Genomic DNA, 27,252 nt, shown 5'->3' with positions numbered 1-27,252 from the left:
TCCTTCTTGAGGCAGAAATCTAGACCCCTGTGGAAAGGAGATTTCTGTGTCAGAGAGGCATAGCCTTTAAGAAGCAATGGTCTGAGACAAGAACTTAACCGCATTTAACTAATGTCATCAGCATTTTAATTTGGAGACTTTTGTTATTTAACTTACATATGTGTTCTTTTGTAGATGAAGAAGATAAGGACAGTTTACAGGAACTAGCTACAGAACAGAAATGCTTTGTAGAACACATTCTTTGTACGAAGCCATTGCCATGCAGGTAAGGACTTTCTCTCCCTTCTAAACACAGATAACAATAGCTGTTTCAGTAATTCAGGTATATATGTATATTACACTCCCATGCAGACATGATACTTCACCCCAAGAGTATCTGTGCATCAGAAGCTCTCCTCTGCCCACAGCCATTCCACGTTTTGTGTCCTCTGTCTGGGAGGTATATCCCCAGTCATAACCCCTGTCAGTCTTCACTTGCTGATTCTTTTCTGATCTTAATGTCAGTTCATAAAAGGTCCCCTTGATTTCCCAGAACCCCTTTGGGTTCTCCTATTATTCTTTTTCTTTGTAGCACATACTTAAATTGATATTTTTGTTTGTTTAATGTCTGTCACCACTACTAGAATATAAATGTTTCACGAAGGCAGAGACCATGTCTGTCTGTTTCATACTTTATACCATCGCCTTATGTCTGCACACTCAGTGTCTGACAGGGTGCCTAGTAGATACTCAGTAAATATTTGATTAATAGAATAAAGGGAAACATCTAGAGTGACTCCCAGGTTTCTACCCCGGGATAACGGTAGATGCGGTACCCTTCAGAAAAATTGGACGTAGGAGAAAGTGGATGTGGGAAGACTCAAGATGGGTTAATGGGGGCACTTAGAGTCTTCTGTTCCAAAGGACATCCAAGTGGAGGAGCCCATAGGCAGTTGGACACGTAGGTCTGGGCTAGGACGGTATGGATGTGGGAATTGTCAGCATGAAGGTTCCCCAGGAAAGGGCCTAGAGTAGAGGACACCTGAGTATAGAGTCTTGAGCAACACTTTCTTACAAGCAGTGAGTGGAGGGCGAGGAGCCCAGCCCAGGCAGGAAACAAGTAAAAGGCGGCCAGAGAGACTGAAGGAGAACCCGGGGGAAGGGTGCCAGGGAGGGGGCTGTTTCAGAGAGGAGGCAGGGAGAGCAGCATCAAATAAGTACAGCAAAGCAGTGAAGAGCGCTCAAGTGTCCAGATTTGGCAACATGGGGGTTCATTGAGAACCACGGAGAAACGCTTTTGTGGGTGAGAGCGAATAGCACAGGTGAAAAGTGAATGAGGAAAATAGATAATAAAATCTCATTTATAATATATACGTATATATAGTATATTTCAAAAACAGGTAAAACTGTATCGCTTAGGAATGAATACATACATAGATAGGAAAGCTATGGAACAAAACGAAAACATGAGTATCATAAAAATCAAGTGGAAGGTTGTGATCAGGAGGTTCATACGGGAGGTCTCAGGCCCCTGTAGTGCTGTCATTCTTGGCCTGGATAGTGGTCACAGTGTCTGTATGCACTCTTCTGTATGTAGATTTCACGCTAGAAATGCAGAAGAAAAATTTTTTCTAACCTCCCAGACTCCCTCACCACCATTCCCCTCCCCTGCAAAAAAGGCAAATGAGAGATGTGGAAGGAGAAATAATACTGCAGGCTACTGTTGAAAGACTGCTGGCTCTAAAGGGAAAGGAAGAGGGAATAGGTTAAGGAGAGCTTGAAACTACAGTGCAGAGTGTTTTGAATGGAAGAGATGTCAGCTTGTTTATAAGCTGAGGGTAAATGGACAGTAGGGAGATTTTGTGATTGCAGAGCTGACGGAGCAAATCTCAGAAGACACGAGAGGAGATGGCGTCGACAGTCTGGGGCAGAAGTGAGCCGTGGAGGTGGGGTGAGCGTGTTGGCAGGAAAGACAGTTCCTGTCTGAGGTCCAGTTTTCACTTTCTTCAGTGAAGTAGACCAAGACTGAGAGGGAGCTGCGTGCTGTGCACAGTAAATTAAGTCCTGTGACATAGATGCTGGCCTGCACTGAATTTTTAAGGTGAGAAGGACACTATTCAGTCAACAGTTTCTGAGCACCTAATCTGGGTCGGGCGCTCGGCTAGGCATGCAGAGGTAGCTGGAGCTTACGTGCGAGTTGGGAGAAAGAGACAGACGTAAAGAGTTGGCTTCATCGTATCGTGCTAACTGCCGAGATTACAGTGAGCACCATGAGGCTGTGGGTTCCTGAGTGACCTGTAAGTCAAGCGACGTCTGGCTGCTGAGTGACAGCTTGATTCAAACCGATCAGAGCTGTAAGTAATACAGGTTTCCAAGTCACCACCTCTGAGGTCACTGCACTTACACCATGTCCCACCCAACTGTCGACCCAGCCCTGAGAAGGCCACAAACCTCAGCCATATCGTTGCTTTTGGATCCACTGCTTTTGCTATTTTGTAGTTTAACTATGGCTGTGTTTTTTTTTTTTTTTTTTTAGGCAGCCAGCTCCAATCCGAGGATTCTGGATTGTCCCTGACATTCTGGGGCCTACGATGATCTGCATCACCAGTAACTACGAATGCCTCATAAGGCCTTTACTGTACGTCCCCCTTTGTATTCCCACGCAGCTCTTGTTAATTCTGCAAAATCTAAGCTGGGAAGATGTCCTTAGTAACCGGACTGAAGATGCATGGTTTATGCTTTGGCTTCTGACTTGAGGGTTGGAGGGAGGGTTATTTCTGTTGCTCCTGCCATCTCTGGAAGGATTTATTTAAGGCATAATTTCTGGCATCTCCTTTAGCTAGCGGACAGTTAAGAACTTTACCGAAGTGTGGAAAGAATACTAAGATACTGAACTCCATCATTAATATGAGTTAGATTTAATGATTTTTCTTTTTCTTTTTTTAACCACGCCACATGGCATGCAGGATCTTAGCTCCCGGACCAGGGATCGAACCCTCGCCCCCTGCAGTGGGAGCGCACAGTCTTAACCACTGGACTGCCAGGGAGGTCCCTGATTTAATGATTTTAAACTTTATGTGCCAGGCTCAGAAGTAAGCCTCCGGCAATCAGAGCAACCCTGCGCTAAGGACAGCACCGTTATCCTCATTTTGTAGAGGAGGGATCAGGGACAGAGAGGTTATGTACATTGGCCAGAGTCACAGGGAACACATAGAACTGGGCTGCAAAGACCGGGCTTTCTGACTTCAAAGTCCAGTTTCTCCATCTCTGCCAGCCTCATAGGGACATCACAGAATATGTAGACTCTGGAAGAAAGGTGGTATATATAGCTGAACTCATAACCTTTGTTCCCCTTAAGGAACCCATATTAAGCTATAAGTACCGTTTTCAACAGCTCTGGAAGGTCATTCTGAGTTTTATAAATGCAGGAATAGGAGTGTCTAACAAGCCATGGAGTACTGGAACACTAGACCCCTTTCCCCCCAGTCTCTTGGTGTCATTTGAAGGCATGTGCTTCTAGATACTGACATAGTTCAAAACACTGGCATTAATTTACTGTCCTTAGAAGGATTTCCATACTCTTTGAGAAGTGACACCATTTGGAAAAGAAAATAATTCACTATCAATTTTGTGATATTTATACTACAAGAGACTAAAAACTAGCAGGACTGAACAAAAGTAATAAAATCACTACAAAAAACTGCCTTTTTGCCTGTTGCCTCAGCATGTTTTTAAAATCCTACCCTACCTTTAGTAAAATAAGACCTAGTCATACTAGGATACTTCAGAATAAAAACATGAATCCCAAAGGCGAAAAAAACTTCTAAATATTAGTTACCTAGATACCTTCAAATCATGCTTCTGCCAACTCTCTGAAATACAAGTTGTCTATAAAGTAATGTTATTAACAAACTCCCAGATTTGAATCATTGCAAAGTAAGTCATTGGCCATGCTGTTAAAAGTTTGCAATCTTTCAGGCTTTCTGAAATTAACATTGGGAGTATTTGTAACACTTCATAGTTTCTTATATCCTCAGAATTCTGGATAAGTGTGATTTAGGTTTTCCTATACTTACAGCAAGTAACTCCATGGTAAATTTTATTTTTCTATTATTTTGCAGAAGCACAGTCCATCCAGTGTCTCCTCCCCTGCTTTGTACCCGAGAGGATGTTGAAGTGGCAGAGTCTCCCCTCCGTATTCTGGCTGAAACCCCGGATTCCTTTGAAAAACATATTAGAAGCATTCTGCAACGTAGTGTTGCAAATCCAGCATTTTTGAAGTATGTAATTTAGGGCGTATCAGTTTTAAAAACTGGCTCCCTTCTCTGTTTTGTAATTACTCTTCAGCTATTTCTTTTCATATACTTTTTATGTTGGAGTTGGAAGAAACACAGGGCATATTTAATCAGCTAGTGAGAATAGAGAGAGAATACACAGATATGGAAGCATTTGAGAAAGATAAACAGAAGTGTAAAAAGACGTGAGTCTGTTTTCATTTGTTTTACCCAGCTGAGCAAAGTAATGACAGAAACTTTTTTTTGTTTTTAAGATCATCTGAAAAAGATACGGCTCCTCCTCCCGAAGAATGCCTTCAGCTCATCAGCAGAGCCACCCAGGTGTTCAGAGAACAGTACATTCTTAAACAGGACCTGGCAAAGGAGGAGATTCAGCGGAGGTAGGATGGCCTCTGTTCACATACCAGTCAGTCCTTGGCTGGAGCTGACACTGTATAATGGCCTAGACCTGGCTTTTGATTAAATTTATTTTTGTTCTTGAAGGGTCAAATTGTTATGTGACCAAAAAAAGAAACAACTAGAAGATCTCAATTATTGTCGAGAGGAAAGGTAAGTGCCAAGACAAGGGAGAAAAAAAATAGTTCAGCTAGACTGGAACTGTGTCTCACCCTAAGATACTGAACCACATTAGCTGGCTTCACCATCAAGGTGCACTCCTAGAGACTCTTGCTTTTTATGCCATTAGGAAAAGTCTGCGGGAAGTGGCCGAGCGCTTAGCTGACAAATATGAGGAAGCCAAGGAAAAACAAGAAGATATCATGACCAGGTCAGTGGGCCGTGTAACTGTATAACATTCAGTTCCCTACTCAGGTCAGGTGCTACTAGTGTTATTAAGTTCGCGGGTGCTAGATACCCCTCTGAGGTGTATTCTACGGACGACAGTGCAGTGATGCTTTCCCCAAACCCATCCTGTGGAGGCCTCCTTCACAGACACCAGATTCCTAAATTAGGAGCTTTAGTTAGGATTGTGTTCCTCCTAAGGAGCTGAGATCTTAAGCTGAGATGTTTGCTTACCTCTTCTACAGGATGAAAAAGGTGCTTCACAGTTTCCACTCTCAGCTCCCAGTTCTCTCTGACAGTGAGAGAGACATGAAGAAAGAATTACAGCTGATGCCTGATCAGCTTCGACATTTGGGCAATGCCATCAAACAGGTAGGAATGGACACAAGGTGGCTACCTCTGGTACTTTTTAAAGTGTTCCTTCTACAGAAAATAATTTTATAAAATGTAAAAGAACAGACTGAAATAGATACTATGAAAATGTATAGCAAACCATAGCTAAAGTGTCTGTGTTCTGTTTGATACTCAAGGTTACTATGAAAAAAGACTATCAACAACGAAAGATGGAAAAGGTACTAAGTCCTCAGAAGCCCACCATTACTCTCAGCGCCTACCAGCGAAAATGCATTCAGTCCATCCTGAAGGAGGAGTAAGTACCAATCAGCTGTTAGTGTGAGGTAGTTTTTCCTTTGCAAAATGCCAAAATCAACCTTTCTTTGCCCAGATAAGACCACTTGACATTTGCGTGTCAAGTAATTACCAGGACAGGAAGTGTATGATGCTGATAGATAAGGACTTAAAAGTTGAGAGGGTTAAAAAGGATGTCTTTCTTTATAATTTTGCTGTGTGGTCAAGGTATTCCCCAGTGAATATGTTCAAAAATATTTCCAGCAGTTCCACTACTATATTTGCTACCTCTAGCCTTAAACGAATTACCATTACTATCCATCTGAAACCTTAAGCCGTTAATTCTAGCAGAGCACTTCTAAGATACTTCAGTATTACTGAGGTCTTACGAATCAATATTAATGGTTTATTCATTTGTTGTATTACCCAAAGTGAGTAACTTTATGATTTTACAGGGGTGAGCACATAAGAGAAATGGTGAAGCAAATTAACGATATCCGAAATCATGTAAACTTCTGACACCACCAGGAACAGATTCACACCTGAAATTAACACAAGTGAAGGCTTAAACTCATTGTAAAACGAACAGGTAGCGTTATCTAATTTATAAAGAGGCATTTTAAAGGATGAACTTTGGTGTGGTTGTTCATCACTTTTTATACTTGTTTTATAATGACTGAATAAATGCTTTTATTTAAAAATTGAAATGTGGTTTATATACAATCTCAAGTATATGATTGTATTCAGCAAGGGCCTAGGATTTAAAAGGAAAAAAAAAGCGCCCAAGACTTTCAGCTGCACACTGCAGACCTCCGTGAACGCTACTGAGTTTTCTTGATATTTGAACAAGAATAAAGGCTGCATTTTAACGTAGCACCACCAGAAATATGACTCTGAAGAGGGACAGAACCCTAGAACTCAAAGGAAAAGGCCACACAGTATACTAGACAGCAGCTTTTTTAATTTGAACACTTTCTTCTTAAGGACACGCCTTCAGTACAGTTAACAAATGGTTATACCTGAAATCTGCTCACAGCAGAACTCGGTATCCACAATTGCAAGGCCACTGCTGGCTCACTTCCTCGACAGGCAGTATTTCCTTTCAGAGCTGAGTTCGGCTGCGCTCTGTGTCCCAATACATGTCACTGAGTGGGTATGAGGTGCACATGTAGGATCTCAAATGGAGAAACAAATAGCTTGGTATACAGTATATGATTTTGTCTTTTAGCATTAGGTAATATTTTTATACCTGCCAATGAGTTCTGAAAGGTAATACCGTACCTGCCTAGAAATGGCTGAGTGACTGCCAATTAAAAGCCACATGGTAAGGTAGGTTACAGGTAAGAGGTAAATCAGGTTAGACATGCATGGGAACATGTGTACACAGACTGAATACAAGCACAGGAACACTCGTGAAACCCAGCTGACCTTTTCTTTTGTCTCGAAGGGCTAAATACTACCTTCTAAATCAGTTTCCCACTTATAAAGAAAACCCAGGTTAAAGAAGTGTTTCATACCAGAAGAAGAGACTGTTAACAAAACCTAGTCTCAGTTTGGGTTTTTCTAGCATATTTTTCTCAAAAAACTGGGTTCCAACAATTTGCGTCTGCCACTGTAGAGACTGCTAACAGTTTCCTAATCATGAATTTTACTGGCCCAGTACCATCTTCTGGAGAGAAACATCAGCATCAGCAAGGTACCCAGTCTCAGCCAAGCAGTTCCCTGGGAGTTGTAGTTCAGTTCGTTCAGGAAGGTTATGAATTATTCATCTTGATTTATGGTGCCAATTTTAATAATCTGAAACAAATTAGCTTGGAGTTTACCCAAGGGACTAGTCTGACACTAATATAATTTAAAGTGATTGCATTTTTGGAATTAATAAAATTCCCTGTAACTCAATGAGGATACATGTTTCCTTTAAAGGAAACAGAGTAGTACTTTATACAAAGGGACTTTAGACCAATTAAAATAATGTTTCATGCATGCAAGCCTACAGCACTATTTCCGTAATTAGTGTTTACTTTCAAAATTCATAATCATGAATGTAAGACTACAGCAATAGCCCAAGGAATGGGGTATGTAGGCCTTACCTTGTCCTGTCCTATGGAAGACAGAAATAAAGATCTTTAGGGCTAGTCCATTATGACTTCATTTATAACAATTAAAGTTGTAGCTTTATGTGAGCCAAACAATCTACTCAATCCACTTAATTTCCATATGGTTCCTTCAAGTACTCTGCCGTTACACAACACCAATCACAAAAATTTGAAAACAACAGTTTTACTTTTGAACCATCTGTATGATGAATTAAAAGGTGTAGTCTCCACTGGCTAACAGTACTGCAGGTAAACAGTGAATATAAATCCATCCTGTGCTTTCTGCAACACTTCATAAGGCTACGGCAAAGAAAACCTGTTCATTGAAACTTTATCCACACAGGAAAGGAATCTAATCTCATAGAAATGACAAAGCAGATTTCCAGACTGATCAACTAACTGGGTTTTCCCCAACTTCACCATAAGCATTATCACACTCCAGGTCTAAAATATAAAAGAAAAATACAAAATAGGTATCTGCCAAACCTAGTTATCACCATTTTTGTATTTGACACTTTTGAAACAAGTATGTACTCAGGCCCACTGACTCGAGTTGAAAATAAAATAAGCAGCAGACTTATAAATTTATACTAGATGTTGTCAGACATAGCTTGTTTTATTAATATTTTTTCCACTGATCCAATAACTAAACTAAAACAGTTTTCAGAAGAGTAGATGGTGCCAGTTCACCTTGACCCTGGTACCTGTGAGTCCACGAAACTTACCCAGGTAGCAGGAAAAGTGCTTCCAAACAGTTTCTTGTGCTTTTCCTTTAACCTCAACTTCCAGAAGCCCCAGCCAAGTTTGCAAGTCCTCATAATTAATTCGGTTCCAATTCCATTGAATTGGTTGTCTGCCACCGTCTTATGGTTCTCAGGCAAGTTTCAGTAGCATTTAAGGTCCTCCAATGCAAGATAAAATGGTTAAAAAAAAAAATACACTGAGCTAGGAAATACAGTCACTAGCCAGTGGGCTGCTCTCAAACTTCATATTTTAATATAAAATATTCATACGGCATACTCCACCTCTGTCTGCTAGCTGAATACTGTTACTGATGAACTCTATAGACAACAGAAACAAATTCTCTCTTGCAACAGCTATGAACAGGAAATGCCATTTCAAACACTACTGGGACGGTGCTGAAGGGCAGGGAAATGTTGACTAAAGCAGGCAAGGAAACAGCACTTCCTCCATCACCAAATCTGATCCCACACTCCCTGGAATCAGGTCTGGAGTCTGGCTAGCGTTCCCAGTTGAAAGGTCTTTTTTACTGCAAATTACCCTGGCTGTTTGCTGCTCCGTGCTGCACAGTCTCCCCACTAGAATTAAGCATTTCTCCAGTCTTCCTTTTTCTGTGTGTGACTTCTTCTTCAGTTAAGAGTTAAATAATAATTAATGTTGCTCTAAAGATGAGTTAAAAACCCAAAGTGCAGGCTAGAGTCCTGCCATGAGGGTGTCATGTCTCAGGGAGCTGGTTAATGTCTGTCAGTTTGGTATCGTTCAGAATTGCCCGGATTCTCTCCAAGGAGTCTGCTTGCCGGATCCGCTCTAACTGCACCTAGAGAAATAATGCAGCGAGGTAAGTGCAGACGGCTCCTGCCTAGACCTTCTGGTTCACTCTGACTGGTTTAGCTGAAATGGAGATTAACTCAACAGAAACTACTCACTTCAAAGAAAAGAGGCAGCAAGAACAATTAAATCCAAAAAAACAATTCCCCAAAGCTGCTGTGTAACAGACCCAGTATAAGGTGCTGGGACTATGGAGATGAATGAGACCTGATCCTTGACCTCTGAGAACCCACAGTTCAGTTGCGGGAAAAGATCAAGCTTATATAGAGTTTTAGCACAATATACTAAATGTCACTATACCAGCTTGGGGACCTAGAGAGGGTTCCACAGGGAGGACAAAGCTAAGCAGGGCCCTGGAAGAAAGGAGCAACGGGGCCATGCTTCCAGAGGGAACACATGCTGTGGGCAAGGAACCACAAGTAGTTTTTAAAAATTAGAACATAGAATATAAAATGTAAGGCAGAGAGATGGACAAAACGTAGGGGTAGGCCTGGCTGGGAAGAGTCTTACATGCTACGCTAAGGACTTTATATTTTACCCTTAAGGGCCAGCAAGGAAGAGGAAAAGGGTTTCCAGCTTAAATGACCATGCCGGCATTTGGAGCTGGGGCAGGGGCAGCCATAATTTCCAATCCTCTAGCTATTGTCAGTGGGCCAGTCAGGGATTAGCAAATTCTCCTGGGTACCAAGAACCCCAAAAGTGCCTCCTCAGCGTTCTGTCCAGGGGTTCCCCAAATGCCTCACCTGAAGGGTCTGAGAAAGCTTTACAAAATCTCTCTGGACTTGTTCACTGACATCTAGTTCTGTCTGCAACCTCTGAGCTTTGTTCTTCTCCTCAAACATTAGTTGTTCAACAGTAACCTAAAAAAATACAAGTTTTGAATGAGGATTAATGCTGGAGAGCCACACGTCAAATCACTCAGGAAATCTAGGCACTTGTCGTTTCCTACTACTAGAGAGGAAAGGTGGGTGCCCATCATATTCCTGTATCCTGTTAGTCTCCCTTTGACTCTTATCTTTACAGGGCAAGGGTGCACACTGCCTAAGGTACTTGTTCTAGGTCCTAAAATGAACTGAGTATGAGAGCCAAATTAAAAATGAATGAAAGTGCCGTGCTCCACCCCTCACCCCCAGCAGCCTGGTGACAATGATTAATCATCAAAAAGCAGCTGCTGTAAGATCAGTAGCTGTCACAGCAACAGGACAGGGTCTTTAGGGATTTCCTCTGACAACCACAACAGTCAAGCATCTGCCAGGAAAATTCTCAATGAATATGCCTTAGGCAGCCCCAGCTATCCCCCAGTCTTCCTTACAGGGAAACTCTTCAGGAGGACCCCCTGTGCGGGAGCCTTTCTAAAAACAGAGATCTATTAAATAACACATACACAACATTTTTACCCTTAAAGGTTAGATCACAGCCCACCAAAACCGAACTTCCCCCACAGGTAGCCCCATGCCTTTTTATTCTAACAGGACTAATCAGAATTTAGGCGGCAAATACGGCTCAGCACAATATTTCATAAATCGGTCGAATGGAATGGCACTTCCAAAGCAATGCTTCTGGCTATGGCAGTGCCAAGTTTGGTTCATGGCCTTTAGCTCAACGCCTAAAAAGCCAGTTAAGCCTGTGACACAGACCTCCAGAGCTGGCAGTGTGCACATCTGACCCAACTCTGAGATAAAGTCATTCCATTTTCTTTCTGCAAGCGGAGAGTCTTGCCAACTTTCAGAAGGTGGCACTATTTCAAAGCAGCAAGGCTTTGTTTTTTAAACAGTGAAGGTGTGATTCTACATTCTTCACACTGCTTTTTTACGAAACTACCAACAAAAATGTCACCTTAGCAGCAGTTTCTTTCTTTAACTGTTCTTCCAAAGCGATCTTCATCTCCTGAAGGCTCTCAAGCTGTTGAGACTTCTCTCTTAATGTGGACTCCAACTGTGAAAAAGGGAAAAGCTGAAACACACAGAAAGTCCCTACAGGTCACAGCACATCTGCCTGGAGGAGCCTGCAGCCTGGAGAAATGCACCCAAGCTCGCATCCTCCTAGGCCCTGGATACTGGCTATGCTTGGAATGCTCTTCTTACCCTTTGATATCTGTGGATCTTCTATTGATTCTTCAAGACCTACTCTTTCTCTTATTAAACATTTATTAGGCACCTCCTGTGTTCTAAGGCCTGGGGATGGAAAAATCAGGAGAGACAGACATGTAAGTTAACTATGCCATGTGAACATGGATGAAGCAGCACTTAATTCTGCCAGAAAAGTTGGGAAGGGCTTCCTTGAAGAGATGACATCTGACCCTTAAAGGGTGGGAAGGGGGAGGTGGAGGGAGTACTCCAAAAAGAGGGAGTTGACGTATAAAAAAATGAGTTAAAGAACTGAGGTGAGCTCTTGCTACATTACAGCACAGAGTTCTGGGGCCCTGGAGGCTGAGGCTGGAGAGGCAGTGGTGAGGCAGGAGATCCCAGCTGGGCTATAGATAAAGGGAACTACTGAAGGGTTTTAAACCAGACTGCTCACAGTCAAGTTTATAATCACCTTGGTTTCAATATGAAAATGAAATTTGAAGGGGATCAATTTTGGAGGCAGGGAAAGAAGTTAGGCTGTTACAATGAGCCAGGTGAGCACTGAAGTCAACCCTAACAGTGGCAGAGGGAGTGGAAAGGTGGGACACGTTGGAACGCTGGCGACTTTGCCAGTGTAACCTGATAGCACAGTGGGAGCCAAAGCCTGATTGTAGTGGGCTGAGGAGTGACTGGGAGGTCAGGCAGTGGAGATGACTCAAGAACTCTGGGTATAAAAGGAAGAAGGACTGGTGGCTGTAGAAAGAAGTACAATCCAAAGAGAAACTTTTCCCCTCTTACCAGGAGACCTCTGAGATTGGTTATGCATAATGGAAAAGACAAATAAAGAGGCAGAAGTTCAAGGCCCACACTGGAAGGGGAAGATGGAGAGGATGCCAGGAAAAGATGTGACGGACCCAGTCAAAGCACATGTGCAGTGACATAAGACTAGTCAGAACAGGTCACCCTTTCCTCTGAAGAAGCGAGAAGGCTGGGAAGCAAAGCAGGAGAGCATGCGACCGAGGAGCTGAAGGTGGGCCCTGCTCACGACGGGGGCACAAGGCCGCCACGCGCTGTCACGAGGGGGCGAGCTGAGCGGCGACTGAAACGTCCACTGTGAGGAATGGAAAGGAGAGGGGCTTCCCTGGTGGCACAGTGGTTGAGAATCTACCTGCCAATGCAGGGGACACGGGTTCGAGCCCTGGTCTGGGAAGATCCCACATGCCGCGGAGCAACTGGACCCGTGAGCCACAACTACTGAGCCTGCACGTCTGGAGCCTGTGCTCCGCAACGAGAGGCCACGACAGTGAGAGGCCCGTGCACTGCAATGAAGAGTGGCCCCCGCTCACCGCAACTAGAGAAAGCCGTCGCACAGAAACGACGACCCAACACAGCCATCCATCCATCCATCCATCCATAAATAAATAAAATAAAATAAAATATTAAAAAAGAGCAAATGAAAGGCTATGAGCAGCACCTGGCAGCAAGACCACACAGTGTTCCTCATTCCAGTGGAACCAGCAGCTGGGGGCAGAGGCATAGAAGGTGGACACCAGGATTAATCCAGGGTTAGGCGGTATCAAGTGAGGGTAGCACAAGAGCAAGGAATCGGGGGCTTGCAGGAGTTAGTGGGAGACTAGTTGAAGAGGCAAGCCATCTCAGATGCTGCTTAGAAGGAAAGAAAGAAGAAGTTGCTAAAACCAGCAGAAAAGGAAAAGTTTAAGGAACTGAAGGTCTGAATGAGGTACTCAGACAGATGAACCTACGGGATTAAGGGCTGGAAAGATGGTAGACAGGGGTCATGAGCCTGGAGTGAGATGTCAGAAGTGGGGCAAGGTGCAGGCAGGAGTGTGGCAAGGCAGGGCAGCACAGCAGCAAAGGTCATTGAGTCAATGAATAACGAGGCCAGTAAGCTGAATGGGGTCATCTACCAAAAGGTGTTCATGGTGTCTAAGAGAAGGAGACTCTAAGCCAACTAGAAAACATCACCTCCTGTTTGTAAAAGATTTTGTAGCTTTAAGTATCTAAGTATTTTGTAGCTTTTAAGTATCTATCATGTCAAGACCACAGCTTGCCTGTCCTTCCACCACAGTGGAAGCTCCAGGCTAAGTCACATCTTAGTCTTCCCTATACCTCCTCCAGTCAACACAGAGCAGGCTCTCATTAAATGGTCTCTACCATCACCACGCCCATATTCCACTGTATTTTTCCCAGGAGTTGCTTGAAGGCAGGGACTATGTCCTAACTATATTTCATTCCTTGAGTCTAGCACAGTAGGATTCAATAAATAAATACTGGCTGCTGACAGAATCGATTTGAAACTCACCTGTCCTTTTTCTACTTTTATTCTTTCTAATTCAGCTTTTAGGCTAGAAATGGAAGCTAGGAGGAAAGAAGGAGACATGTTAGCATTTATTATTTTGCATTTAAATTTTTTCTTAAAACACCCCTTTCCCCCATAAGCTCAATCTCATGCAATGAAAGTCAAATGCTGTACTGAACACAGTGGGCAGAATGGGGGTGAGGGACCAACACCCCTTTCTCAAAATTATCCCCAACCAATCAGCATCATAATCAAGCTCAGGAAAAGTGAGAGTCCACACGAGAACACCATGGCATAAACTGTCTCTGCATCAAATACCTACACCTAGCTCGGGGGCGGAAGCTAATCCCAGCAGGAGTCTGTTAACACTTCTGAGTTCTACAAGGAAATGCCACCCATCTACTCATATTCCCCAGTGTCTGGGTTCAAGTCCTGAATTTCCTATCTATTAGTAATTGCCAGAGAGGCCACCAGAGCCCCTAAAAAGATGAGTTTGGGGGTGTTTTTTTAACTCCTAATCACTGGATATATCAACATCCGGAGAAAGGGACTGAGTCCTCACTTAGTTCTTTCCTATACTTTGTTTTCTACATTCTAAGACTGTTATAACCAGAGAAAAAGTTTTATTTAGTGCCTTCAATTCTAAACTACATCACTTTTATCTTCACCTATTTCTTCCTTGCAGTTTTCTATTTCTAGCTGCAGAGTTTCTTCGAGGTTTTCTTTTAAACACTGTTCTGCTTGAATCTGCTCTTTCAGGAAAAGTATTTCAGCCTTCAGCTTTTCTTCCACGTGATCTGCTGCTGTCCGCACGTTAATGATGTTCTCACGGTATTTTAATACCAACTCCCGGAGCGCCTAGATTCAAGAAACAAATGGATATTGGGTTTATAAGGGTGAAAGAAAATAAACAAAAAAAGCTAAAGATTTTCTGCAACCAGAATTTCAGATGTTGTTTTAGATGGTTCAAAATTTAGGACTTTGAACTCCAACCCACTCTTGGCTTCAAGGGGCAGGTGTTATGCCATGTTATTATTCAGTATGTTAAAGAAATAACATTACTAACCAAAAAATGTGTATGGTGAACTACATATTTTTCCCTCAAAACTGTTTCATAAATGGAAAAATTAAAATTTGAAGTGACTTACAATGTGGGATTCACTATGAATAGCTTAGACACTTCCACTATTACCTGCTTAAATTTGAAGGTAGTTAGTGAATGAGGACCAAAAAGACTGAAACTCAGAAGCAAGTATGAACTCCAAGAGGACAAAATGTACTTACTTATTCATTTATTCATTCAAACAAACACTTGTTGAACACCTACCACAAAAGCAAAGTACTGTTAGGCCAGAGCCAGGTATGGCAAAGAGAGGCTTTCTAAGGTGATCAGCTGTTTTTCTGTAATAAATTCAGTTTAAATCTTATTTTATTTTTTCCCTAAATTGTTGTTGTCTTCTTTTAAAATTCCTCCTCCACCCACCCCCGCAAATATCCTCCCAATTATATCCTAAAGCAACTCTAAAGTAAAAACTGGGATTCTTAGATAACTACCAAATGTATATATAAATTAAAGAACAGCAGGGAAAAAAAAGGCAGTTTTTCTTGAAAAACTGTATCAAGAAAAATTTCATAAGATTTATTACAGAATCAAGGTTTACAGGCTAGACTGGTTATAACCTTCAAGGATTCGTGGAATTTTTTTTAAATCTAGGTACAAAAAGTCCTTATAGAGCATGGAAGAGAGGAACCTTTCCTGCCAAGTGAAAAGTTTAACAGAGGTGGGAAGTGGTATGCTGACAGCAAAAATAGACAGGTCCCCAACACTTTCTCCTTGATGAGATCAGTCACCAGTTCAGAAAGGAGAGAGAGCTCTCCAGAGTGTCAGTAACCTGAGCTGAGACCACAAGCTGGGGGAGGGCAGGGAAAGGAGAGGGAGAGCAAGGAGCTAATGGCAGGGTAGGCAACGGAGCCTGTGTAAATGAGCAAATAAAAACAAAAACTAAGAGTCATGTTAAAATCTATATGGGAAAAAAGAACGAGGTCCAAACAGTAGGGGTTGAATCTTCAGGGCAGGATTAGGAAAAACTGTTACTTACAAAACTATAAATCTCTGTAATATCTGACTTTTAAAAATCTAACAATTATAAATTTCTTTTAAAAAAAAAGAGCAGAAGGATCTTACAGGAAATATATTTTCTATTTCGTTTTGAGAGTTGCTCTATGAAATCTCATCTTTGCCTATACTGTTTGTAGTGTTTACTTGGGTTTAGCCTAAGATGATATTTTTCATGATGTTGAAAGGTTTTAAAATGTATGAGGGACTTCCCCGGTGGTGCAGTGGTTAAGATCCGCCTGCCAATGCAGGGGACACAGGTTCGAGCCCTGGTCCAGGAAGATCCCACATGCCGCGGAGTAACTAAGCCCGTGCGCCACAACTACTGAGCCTGAGAGCTCTAGAGCCCGCAAGCCACAACTACTGAGCCCATGTGCCACAACTACTGAAGCCCGTGTGCCTAGAGCCCATGCTCCGCAACAAGAGAAGCCACCACAATAAGAAGACCATGCACCGCAACCAGGAGTAGCCCCCACTCGCCGCAACTAGAGAAAGCCCGCGCACAGCAACAAAGACCCAACGCGGCCAAAGATAAATAAATTTATAAAAATAAAAAAATAAAACGTATGACTATAAAGTCTGGAAAAAGTTAAGGAGATACTTATGAATGTCTCAGGAAACGTCTGGGTTTGCAGCCCTGATTCTCCCAACCACAAAAGAATGGAAGTGAGCAAATGCCATAAAAATTATCGGTAGACAGAAGGAGGCTGAGTGTGCTGTGCCCTAAGTGCTATATAGAAAAACAGATATCACAAGGAGCCAGCATGATGACCCCCTTCAAATATTTAATTTCTGGTGCACTCTCAATCTGGTCCTACAAGAATAATACAGACCTTCGATTTGGCAAAGGATTCTTAGATATGACACTGAAAGCATGAGCAACAGAAGAAAAAAATAAACTGGACTTTATCAAAATTTAAAACTTTTGTGCTTCAAAGGACACCATCAAGAAAATGAAAAAGAAAAAAAAAATGAAAAAGACAATCCACAGAATGGGAGAAAATATCTGTAAATCATCTACCTGATAAGGGACTTGTATCTAGTATAAAGAACTCTTATAACTCAAAGAAATAAAAAGCAAATAACCCAATTTAAGAGTAAGCAGGGCTTCCCTGGTGGCGCAGTGGTTGAGAGTCCGCCTGCCGATGCAGGGGACATGAGTTCGTGCCCCGGTCCGGGAAGATCCCACATGCCACGGAGCGGCTGGGCCCGTGAGCCATGGCCACTGAGCCTGCGCTTCCGGAGCCTGTGCTCCGCAGTGGGAGAGGCCACAACAGTGAGAGGCCCGCGTACCGCAAAAAAAAAATAAAATAAAATAGTAAGCAAAGGATCTGAATAGACGTTTCTCCAAGGAAGATATAAAAATGGCCAATAAACACATGAAAAGATGCTCAATATCATTAACCATTAGGGAGATGCGAATCAAGACTACAATAAGATACCATTTCACACCCACCGGGATAGCTATAATCACAATGTGAGATAACAATGAGTGTTAGTGAGGATGTGGAGAAATCCTCAAATGATAAAACAGGGTTCTCATATGACCCAGCAAGTCCACTCCTAGGTTTCTACCCAAGAGAAATGAAAACATATGTCCACACCAAAACCTATGCATGAATGTTTATAGCAACATTATTCATAGTCCAAAGTGGAAACAACCCAAATATCTATCAACAGACAAATGGATAAACAAAATATCCATATAGTGGAGTATAATTTTTTGGTCATAAAAATCAAAGAAGTACTTATACATGGTATGACATGGATGAACATTGAAAACACTAAGATATGTGAAAGAAGCCAGAGACAAAAGACCACAAATTGTATGATTCCATTCATAGGAAAGAAAGACAGGATAACCTATACACAGAAAGATTAGTAGTTGCTTAAGCCTTGGGGAGGAAGGGCTGAATAAAAGGTAAGGGGTTTGTCTTTGAGGTGATGAAAATACTGTGGTGAGGGCAACACATCTGACAATATATTAAAAACCACTGAATTGTACACTTTAAATGGCTGAATTATTTGGTATGTGAATTACATCCCAATAAAGCCTGTATGTATGTATGTATGTATGTGTTTGTTTGCTTGCCACGTCACGTGGCTTGCAGGGGTCTTAGTTCCCTGACCAGGGATTGAACCTGAGCCCTCAGTAGTGAAAGTACAGAGTCCTAACCACTGGACCGCCAGGGAATCCTTTTTTTTTTCTTCATCTTTATTGGAGTATAATTGCTTTACACTGTTGTGTTAGTTTCTGCTATACAACAAAGTGAAGTCAGCTCTATGTATATACATATATTCCCATATCCCCACCCTCCTGAGCCTCCCTCCCACCCTCCCTATCCCACCCCTCTAGGTCGTCACAAAGCATGGAGCTGATCTCCTTATGCTTCCCACTAGCCATCCATTTTACATTTGGTAGTGTATATATGTCAGTGCTAATCTCTCACTTTGTCCCAGCTTCCCCTTCCCACCGTGTCCTCAAGTCCGTTCTCTACATCTGTGTCTTTATTCCTGCCCTGCCACTAGGTTCATCAGTACCATTTTTTTGGATTCCATATATATGCGTTAGCATACAGTATTTGTTTTTCTCTTTCTGACTTACTTCACTCAAACTGAAGTATAGCTGATTTACAATATTGTGTTAATATATGCTGTACAGCAAAGTGACTCAGTGATACATACATAAACATACATTCTTTTCCATTATGGTTAATCTCAAGATACTGAATATAGTTCCCTGTGCTATACAGTAGGTCCTTGTTGTTTATCCATTCTATATGCAATAGTTTGCATCTACTAACCCCAAACTCCCAGTCCATCCCTCCGCCACCCTCCCTCCCCCTTGGCAACCACAATTCTGTTCCCTATGTCTGTGAGTCTGTTTCATAAATTTGTGTCATATTTAGATTCCATATATAAGTGATATCATACGGAATTTCTCTTTCTGACTTAACTTCACTGAGTATGATAATCTCTAGTTGCATCCATGTTGCTGCAAATGGCATTATTTTGTTCTTTTTTATGGCTGAGTAGTATTCCATTGTATATTATGTACCACACCTTCTTTATCCATTCATCTTTTTTGGGGGGCGGGGCTGCATTGGGTCTTCGTTGCTGCACACAGGCTTTCTCTAGTTGTGGTGAGTGGGGGCTACTCTTCGTCGTGGTGCGTGGTCTTCTCATTGCGGTGGCTTCTCTTGTTGTGGAGCACGGGCTTTAGGCACGCGGGCTTCAGTAGTTGTGGTGCACAGGCTTCAGTAGTTGTGGCACGCAGGCTCAGTAGTTGTGGCACATGGGCTTAGGTGGTCCACGGCATGCAGGTTTTCCCAGACTGGGGATTGAACTCACGTTCCCTGCATTGGCAGGCGGATTCTTACCACTGCACCACCAGAGAAGCCCCCAATCATCGGCTGAGGGACATCTGGGTTGTCTCCATGTCTTGGCTATTATGAATAGTGCTGCTATGAACATAGGGGTGCATGTATCTTTCTGAATTATAGTTTTGTCTGGATATATGCCCAGGAGTGGGACTGCTGGATCATAAGGCAACTCTATTTAGTTTTCTGGGGAACCTCCATATTGTTTTCCATAGTGACTGCACCAACTTACATTCCCAACAATGTAGGAGGGTTCCCTTTTCTCCACACCCTCTCCAGCATTTGTTATTTGTAGACTTTTTAAAAAAGAATTTGTAGCCATTTCAGAAAATGTACTTGTTTACATTTTTGATCTTACAGAAAATAAGTTACCTCTATAGTGTCTGGGAGAATGAAGTCTTCTGCTTGTTGTAATGACACATGCAAGCTATGCTTTCCCTGAAGACTGTCATTGTCTTTCTGTAACCTCACCAGCTCTTCTGAAACCTGTTCCCGTGACTGCATCAGCACTGCCTAAAATAGAAAAAGATACTAATCACAGCCAGAAAGGTAAATCCTATCTGCTGATAACTGCACCAGAGAAAAACAAAGGCCAAATGAAATAAGGGCTGAGGATGGACAGTACATGATAAAGCTCTGTAAGACTTAAAAAAAGCAGCTCAGAGATTTATTGGTTTACAGCCCTTACATATATTCAGGGGGACAGGAAATGAAGCAAGTATCTGAGCTTATTCTCCACTGTTTCTACCAACAGCTTAAAAGTGATGAATTTCTTCCCCCATATCCCTAGGACCCGCATCTCTAGCTCAATGGAAGAGGTGGACGTAATCAAGACTTATATCAAAAACAGTGTGTACTCCAAGACAACTCCCATTTCCTCACAGCATGCGTTCCACAGGAGGCAGGGATAAACAAAAAGCAGTATCTTCATCTTTCATTACATATACATATGTTCAAGCTCAGGATCACTATGAATGGCCCAAGGACCCCAAATATTAGACGCCATCAAGAGGTTTTATGCTTAGGAAATGCAGGAGATTTGAGTGGCTCATTCTTAAAATGGAACACGTTCCTTCTTCCACTTGCTGATGGTTACAACAATTTTAGGTATTTCATATGAATTTATATCAATATAAAAGTCCAGCTAATTTGAGTATAAGATAAAATTCTGCAAAAGTATTTCTGCTAATTTTTACTACTAACCATTGAACATATACATAAGTGTAGATTACTCCACATCCAACATTTGTTCAGCAGCTACTACTCTACACTAGGCGATTTGCTGCCCATGGAGAATACAGGGATAAAAGATAGACTTTGCCCTAGAGAAGCACATGGTACAGTGGAGGGAAAGATAAGTAAACCAAAAATTACCCAACCATACTACGAGTGCTGTAACAGACAATGGGTACAGCAGTGATAAAAGGACAAAGGGTACCTAATTAGTGGAGAGGGTTCAAGAACATTTCCCACAAAAGGTGACTGCTGCATCCTGAAGGACAAATAGACTGCTGGTAGGCAGGCAAGGTCATGCGTAAGTTTTGGTTAATTCTACTGGCTCTTATTTATTTCAGACCAGAATCAATTGTTGCTTTATGCTCACTTTCAACCCATTTACAACAAAATATTAGCATCCCACTACGTTTTGGATATAAAAGAAGGGAAAGAAGAATATGTTTATATTTGTTTATTTTTGTAAAGAGAAAAACAAGGATAAACCAAAAATAAATTTAAATGATCATGTACAGGAGTTGGTGGGAACAGGGTGAAAGGGACAGGGAATGGAATTGAAACTTCTGAGTGTCTATATACTTTTATAGTTCTGACTCATGAACAATGTTGCACGTTCAAAAAACAAAAAAGTCAATCAAAAAAGAAGAAAATCCAAAAATGTAATACATAGCTCCATTTGTTTCTATTTGTATCAAATTGATAACACAACCACAGAGAGAAAAATCATTTCAAGTAAATTTTGAACACAGCACCCAGACTGTAAACCTTTACCTGGCATAACATTCTAAGGGTAAAAAGAACTACAGGTGTCTCTTGGTATCCGCAGAGGACTGGTTCCAAGACACACTCCCATACCAAAAACTGAGATGCTCAAGTCACTTCCAGTCAGCCCTCTGTATCCACAGATGTGGAAACCGTGGATATGGAGGGCCAACAAAGAAATGCTGAACTTCACTTAGTAAGTTTGCTGTTGGCAGCAATATTAATGTAGTCATTCTAAAACGACTGTGATCGCCTTAACCAAGTGATCAAACTTAACATCACCAACAATGGAACCACCCATCATAACATGCCTCTTGTTATGAACTTTGCATTGAATCATTTCATCCATGTAGTATTCTTGCCAAAATGTCTAACTTGAACCATGTGGAAATAATCAGACAAATGCATTCTACAAGGCAAATGGCCTGGACGCTTCAAAAATGTTAATGTCATAAAAGCCAAAAACAAAAAGTGGGTGACTGTTCTAGATTAAAGGAGACTAAAAGTGACATGACAACAAAATACAATACGTGATCCTTGACTAGTTCCTTGATCAAAAAGTAAAACCTCCACTAAAAAGCAATCAAGGACTTTCAGGGTCAATGGTTACATTTTAAGCATATAATAACAGTATTGTGATTATGCAGAAAAACTTCTTTGTTGTTAGGACATACATACTGAAATATTTAGGAGTGTCATTATGTCTACAACTTATTTCCAAATGGCTCAGAAAAATAAACAAATACATATGTAATATAACATACACATATATGAAAGAGAGAGACTGAGAAACAATTGCAAGCAGTAAAAATGTGGCAAAACCTAAGTGAAGATTTTATGAATGTTCACTCCATAAACAACTCTAAGTTTGAAATTTTTCAAAATAAATAGTTCGGGGGAAATATTCAGATCCCAGCCACTACCATAGCTACTCTTCTTTGAAGGGGCCTAAGAAATTGAGTTTATCTTTCTCAGTGTAAGAACATTTAAAGGTAATTTCAAGAAAATGGTAAGATATTAAAGTTCACAAGACCTCAACCTTAATTTCAAGAAAATGGTAAGATATTAAAGTTCACAAGGCCTCAACCTTAATTTCAACAATTCTTCAATGTCACCTGCAATATGTTCATTTTAAGTGGAATCAACTTGAAAAATGTTTGCAAAAGCAGGTGAGTTTTAAAAGATGAGAAGGAAGATGAGAGGGGACGGGGATTGTAAGGAGGCTAAACACTATGAAACTTTGTCAGCATTTAACAGTGTCCTTGAGATCAACAATTATGATTTCATATTCTCTAATTAATGAAAAGATATGAAACTCTCTCTGGTCATTGATTAGAGTGAGATGTTTCTCAATAGACCAGGGCTAGTATTTAGGGATCAGCTCAAAGGCCATTCAGATACTGACCCAATGCCAATCAAAAACAAACCATTACCATACAACTTGGAGTTTGTTTTTCTGTCAACCCTGCAAGAGCTGGACAAGAGGCAACTCTGTAGGATCACCCCAGCAGGACCAACTCTGCTATAGTTTATGAAGGGCCATCAGATGCAGGGTTCCAACTTTGAGAAAAAGGAAGAGCAAGGCAAGTGGAGCCTGACAGCTGAGGAAGAGGCCCAAAGCTGGAGAACAATTCTGCAGAGGTTCCAGACAGCTCTTATTAAGAAGCTCTCTGTTCCTATTCCTCTCAAAATTGACAGCCTTCTGGAAGTTTTCCAGTGCCACAGCAGTTATGGTACATGTTTTATCATAAACCCTATGAAATTACTGAGGTTGTTTTAAATATATTAGCTGTCCAGGAAAAGCACAGTGACTGCTCAAAAGCTGTACCTCCTACGGCTTTGAGAGATTTCAACTTTTAGCTTGTATTTAGAGCTAAAAATTAAATGCTGATCCATAGTTTATTTTATTGAGGTTTCTCAAATCAAAGAAAAATTAAGTTAAAGGTGATCCTTTTTTTGGTCAAGAGGTAGGTTTAAAAAGAGAATAATGTCTTTACATAATCTTGTCCATTACTAACATTCTATAGGCTCTGGAGAACATAATGGTAACCACTTTGGCCAGGAAGATAAAGTCACATCAAAGATTATTTCAAGATAGAATATATTTAACATAGTTAATGTTTATTTAAATGTTAACTTACCATCTGTTCCTGAACATCCCTCTTTGCCTGGGAAAACCCCTGTTGTAACTCTTCAAGTAAGATCTCAGATGCTTGGGCTCTTAGGACAAGTGCAGAGATCTTGAAAGAAAAAAAAAATTCATACACAGAGAATTTAGTTAGGAATCCGGTTATTCTGAAACTAACTCTTCCGTCTCCTGCTTATTTAATGTCCGGAACTGATTTTATTAGTTCATCAAACCCCACTCATCTATCATTCAACAGATATGTGTGCATCTACTGTGTACAAAGCCTCAGCCTTTCAGATGACACAAAGCAGTACCCAAAGTCCCCAGGGGTCATACGCTGCCATACATGAACAACAGCATTATATGCGTCTCTAGACATAGATACTAATCCATGTGACACAGTTATAAATATTATTCTTAAAGGAGCTAATTAAAATCAATAAAAATTTTGAAACTCTGTCCACAAAAAAACCCCAGTTTAAAGGATAAATGAATCTTCCCTGAACTAGCTGCAGTATTCTAAGGTGGTTTACTTAAGAGCAAAAGACACATGATAAACTCTCTTGAATTAGTTTTAGTGTTCCTGACGAGGGGTTTATGTGAAAGTTGATGACTCATACATAAGAGTTATAAAATAAATCAAAATAAATTTGTTTAGACATTTAAAAAATGATTATTGTCAGAATTTTGTTTCCAGTAGTGGCAGAATAGGTGATGTGAACCAACCTTCCTGCCAATTAAGAAAACCAGACAAAAATATGAAAGATACCTACATGAAGGCATGGGAGAACAAGGCAAAAAAGAATCACAGAGCCAAGGACCAGAATGAAGACACATGGAGAACTGGGTGCAGCATCTGGAACAGCTCTTCTCCAGAAGCATGTGCCAACTCCAAAAGAAGCAGAGGCAGCACTGAGAAGCTGAGCAGAGCGTCTGAAAACCCCAGCACAGGGTGGCAAAAGTTAAGAGTCCAAGACCCAATACACAAAGGGATCCCTGGTAAACACCCTGCACTTTGGACTGGGTCTCCAAAGGGACACACCCTATAGTAAGGGAAGAAGTTAAAATAATCCAACCTTCACAGCTTCATATAATCTCAATTCCCATAAATGAATTAAGGTGATCCAGGATTGTTAGTACAACTAGTTGCCTGCCTCTCATAAGAAAAATGGCTTTATTTCAACAATTTTCACATATAATGTCTAGTACCTCAAGTTAAGAATGCACAAGGAAAGACTATGATAGGGACTTCCCTGGTGGCGCAGTGTTTAAGAAGCCACCTGCCAATGCAGGGGACACAGGTTTGAGCCCTGGTCTGGGAAGGTCCCACATGCCGCGAAGCAACTAAGCTCATGTGCCACAATTACTGAGCGTGTGCTCTAGAGCCTGCAAGCCACACTACTGTAGCCCGTGCTCCACAACAAGAAGCCACCGCAATGAGAAGCCTGCGCACCACAACAAAGAGTAGCCCCCACCTGCTGCAACTAGAGAAAGCCCGTGCCCAGCAACGAAGACCCAACACAGCCAAAAATTAATTAAAAATAAATAAAAGACTATGATAAAAAAACAAAAGGAAATGATAAAAAACAAAACAGATAACAAAAAGAGAGCTACAATGAATCCAGATATGTTATTAGAAGCAGACTTTAAAATAACTGTATTTGATCTGTTCAGAAATTTAGAACCACCAGAGAAATGGAAACGATGAAAAATAACCAAATGGAAATAAACTAAAAAAATCAATTATCCAAATTAAAAATACAATGGATGAGTTTAACAGATTAGACCTATTTGAAGAGAAAATTAGTGATATGAAGATAGGGAAATACAGAAGAGAGATTAAAGAAGCCATGCAGATGCAATGCGAACATCTAACATATACAAATATTTGAAGAAGTAACAGCCAATGGAAATAGCTGGTAGAGCTAAAAATATACCTGTGCAAAAACTCAAAAATTCCGTAATTTCACTACTATGTATACTCGAGAGAAATAAGTCCACATGTCCACTAAAAGACATGTACAAGAATGTTAAAAAATGTATTCATTCACAATATCCAAAAACCAGACACAATCCAAATATCTCTCAACTGTAGAATGGATAAATGAATTATGGTATACTCATGTTATAGAATATACACAGCATTAAAATCTAACTACTGAGACACAGAACAATATGGATAAGTCTCACAGACATAATGACCCAACAGACCAGATGCAAAAGGCTACATACTATATGATTCCATTTATATGAAGTCCAGCAACAAGCAATTCTAAAACATAGTGTGAACAGCTGGAATACGGGCTACCTCTAAGGACAGGCAGGTGGGGTGTTTACTTATTAGTAAAGAGCGTGAGCGTATCACAAATGTTCAGTATCTTGATGCAGATGATGATTTATTACCCTAGTAAAATTTTTCACACATTAAAATTCACCAAATTGTACACTTGAGATTTATGCACTTTGTGTTTATCTCAAAACAAATTTTTAAAGAGACATATGGCTGAGAATATTCCAATCACGATATAAGACATTAACTCGGAGATCCAAGAAACCCTGTGAACTCCAAACAGCAGAAATATAAAGAAAGACGCACCTAGGTATATAGCACAGTAAAACTGTTAATAACAAAAGCCAAAACGAACATCTTTACAACAGCCACGGAAAAAATAACATTTCACCTTCAAAGGAACAACAATAAGACTTACAGCTGACTTCTCATCAGAAACATGGAAGCCAGAAGCAATGGAATAAGAACTTCAAAGTGCTGAAAGAAAATATCATAAATACTCAGAATTCTATACCTGACCACAGAGTATCCTTTTTGAATGAAGGTGGAAAGAAAAAGATATGTCTAATAAACAAAAATATGAGAGAACGGAGACTTTTGGCACTGTCCAAGATGGACTAAGCCCACCAAGGCCATTCTCTCCCCTTATTACAACTAAAATCTCTGGAAAAAATACAAAAAGCAACTACCTGAGGACTCTAAAACATAAGCAAAAGCAGACAGTTTAGGGAGGGAAATCAAAACGGGAAGAAACAATTCATACTGCAGTTTACTACTTATTTGGGGTTTTTTTTCCTATTTTCTGCCAGCATGAATCTGAGAGCTGCCCCAGTTGTGAAGCCACAACAGATGCAGCAGCACAGGACAAACAACTGTTTTTCTGATCACAGGGCCACGACAGGGTCCCCATGAGCTGACGAGTAGAGTGGTACTGAGAGAAAAGAGCTAGAAAAAGGATCCCCTAATTCTGTGCATGAACCAGCACAAGTCTCACACTGACCCCTGAGCTATATACATACATGGACACATCCAAAGGAGCACTGCAAAGGCTTTTAAAAATGAACTGACATTAGAACTACCACTACAGAAGGCAAGACAGAACTTATGAACGAACCTAATCAGGGTAACAGAACTGAGAGTCTCACAATAAAATATTCATAATCTCCAAGATCAATCTAAAAGTACTTGACATAGAAAGAATCAGGAAAATGTGGCCAATTCTCAAGAGGAAAGAAAATCAACACATGCCAACCCCATGATGACCTAGGTTGGACTTACCAAAGACTTTAAAGTAGCTATTGTAACTATGCTGCCTGGTGTAAAGGTAAATACTGTTGAAACGAATGAAAACATAGTTCTCAGCAGAGAAAAACTTTTATAGTTTTTAGAAACTATATGTTTCTAAACTGTAAAGTTTCTAACTTTATGTTTCATTTAAAGAAACAAATGAAAAATTTACTATAAATTACAGCACAGAATCTGGCACAAAAATAGGCAAATAGACTAATCAAATAAAAGAGTCCTCAAACTGACCCACACATGTACATTCACTTGATAGTTAACAAAGATGATCTTGCAGAGCAGTGAGAAAAAGGTGACCTTTTCACTAAA

General features: G+C 40.9%; 2 protein-coding genes across 4 annotated transcripts in view; one reads left to right on the top strand and one right to left on the bottom strand.

Annotated features, from left to right (window-relative positions):
• The window catches only part of NUP88 (nucleoporin 88), a 31,689-nt gene extending 23,870 nt beyond the window's left edge, over positions 1-7,819 (top strand). For both annotated transcript variants that reach the window (XM_022596087.3, XM_030763298.2), the window contains exons 9-17: positions 175-265; positions 2,516-2,617; positions 4,101-4,259; positions 4,529-4,654; positions 4,758-4,823; positions 4,960-5,040; positions 5,300-5,426; positions 5,585-5,703; positions 6,137-7,819. In XM_022596087.3, the coding sequence (XP_022451795.1) occupies positions 175-265; positions 2,516-2,617; positions 4,101-4,259; positions 4,529-4,654; positions 4,758-4,823; positions 4,960-5,040; positions 5,300-5,426; positions 5,585-5,703; positions 6,137-6,200 (935 nt within the window). In that variant the 3' untranslated portion in view covers positions 6,201-7,819. The remainder of the gene's footprint in view (positions 1-174; positions 266-2,515; positions 2,618-4,100; positions 4,260-4,528; positions 4,655-4,757; positions 4,824-4,959; positions 5,041-5,299; positions 5,427-5,584; positions 5,704-6,136) is intronic.
• The window catches only part of RABEP1 (rabaptin, RAB GTPase binding effector protein 1), a 98,028-nt gene continuing 78,139 nt past the window's right edge, over positions 7,364-27,252 (bottom strand). For both annotated transcript variants that reach the window (XM_022596082.2, XM_022596080.2), the window contains 7 exons: positions 23,365-23,463; positions 19,601-19,741; positions 14,401-14,590; positions 13,736-13,791; positions 11,183-11,281; positions 10,090-10,206; positions 7,364-9,335 (listed from right to left, as the gene is read on the bottom strand). In XM_022596082.2, coding sequence (XP_022451790.1) covers positions 9,234-9,335; positions 10,090-10,206; positions 11,183-11,281; positions 13,736-13,791; positions 14,401-14,590; positions 19,601-19,741; positions 23,365-23,463 — 804 coding nt within the window. In that variant the 3' untranslated portion in view covers positions 7,364-9,233. The remainder of the gene's footprint in view (positions 9,336-10,089; positions 10,207-11,182; positions 11,282-13,735; positions 13,792-14,400; positions 14,591-19,600; positions 19,742-23,364; positions 23,464-27,252) is intronic.

The sequence above is a fragment of the Delphinapterus leucas genome, chromosome 19 (assembly GCF_059928025.1).
Source record: "Delphinapterus leucas isolate spDelLeu-1000000601 "Yukka" chromosome 19, BTC_Dleu_Yukka2, whole genome shotgun sequence".
NCBI classification, from domain to species: domain Eukaryota; kingdom Metazoa; phylum Chordata; class Mammalia; order Artiodactyla; family Monodontidae; genus Delphinapterus; species Delphinapterus leucas.
Note: the sequence above shows the minus strand (reverse complement) of the source record. Positions and strands in the feature narration are given on the sequence as shown.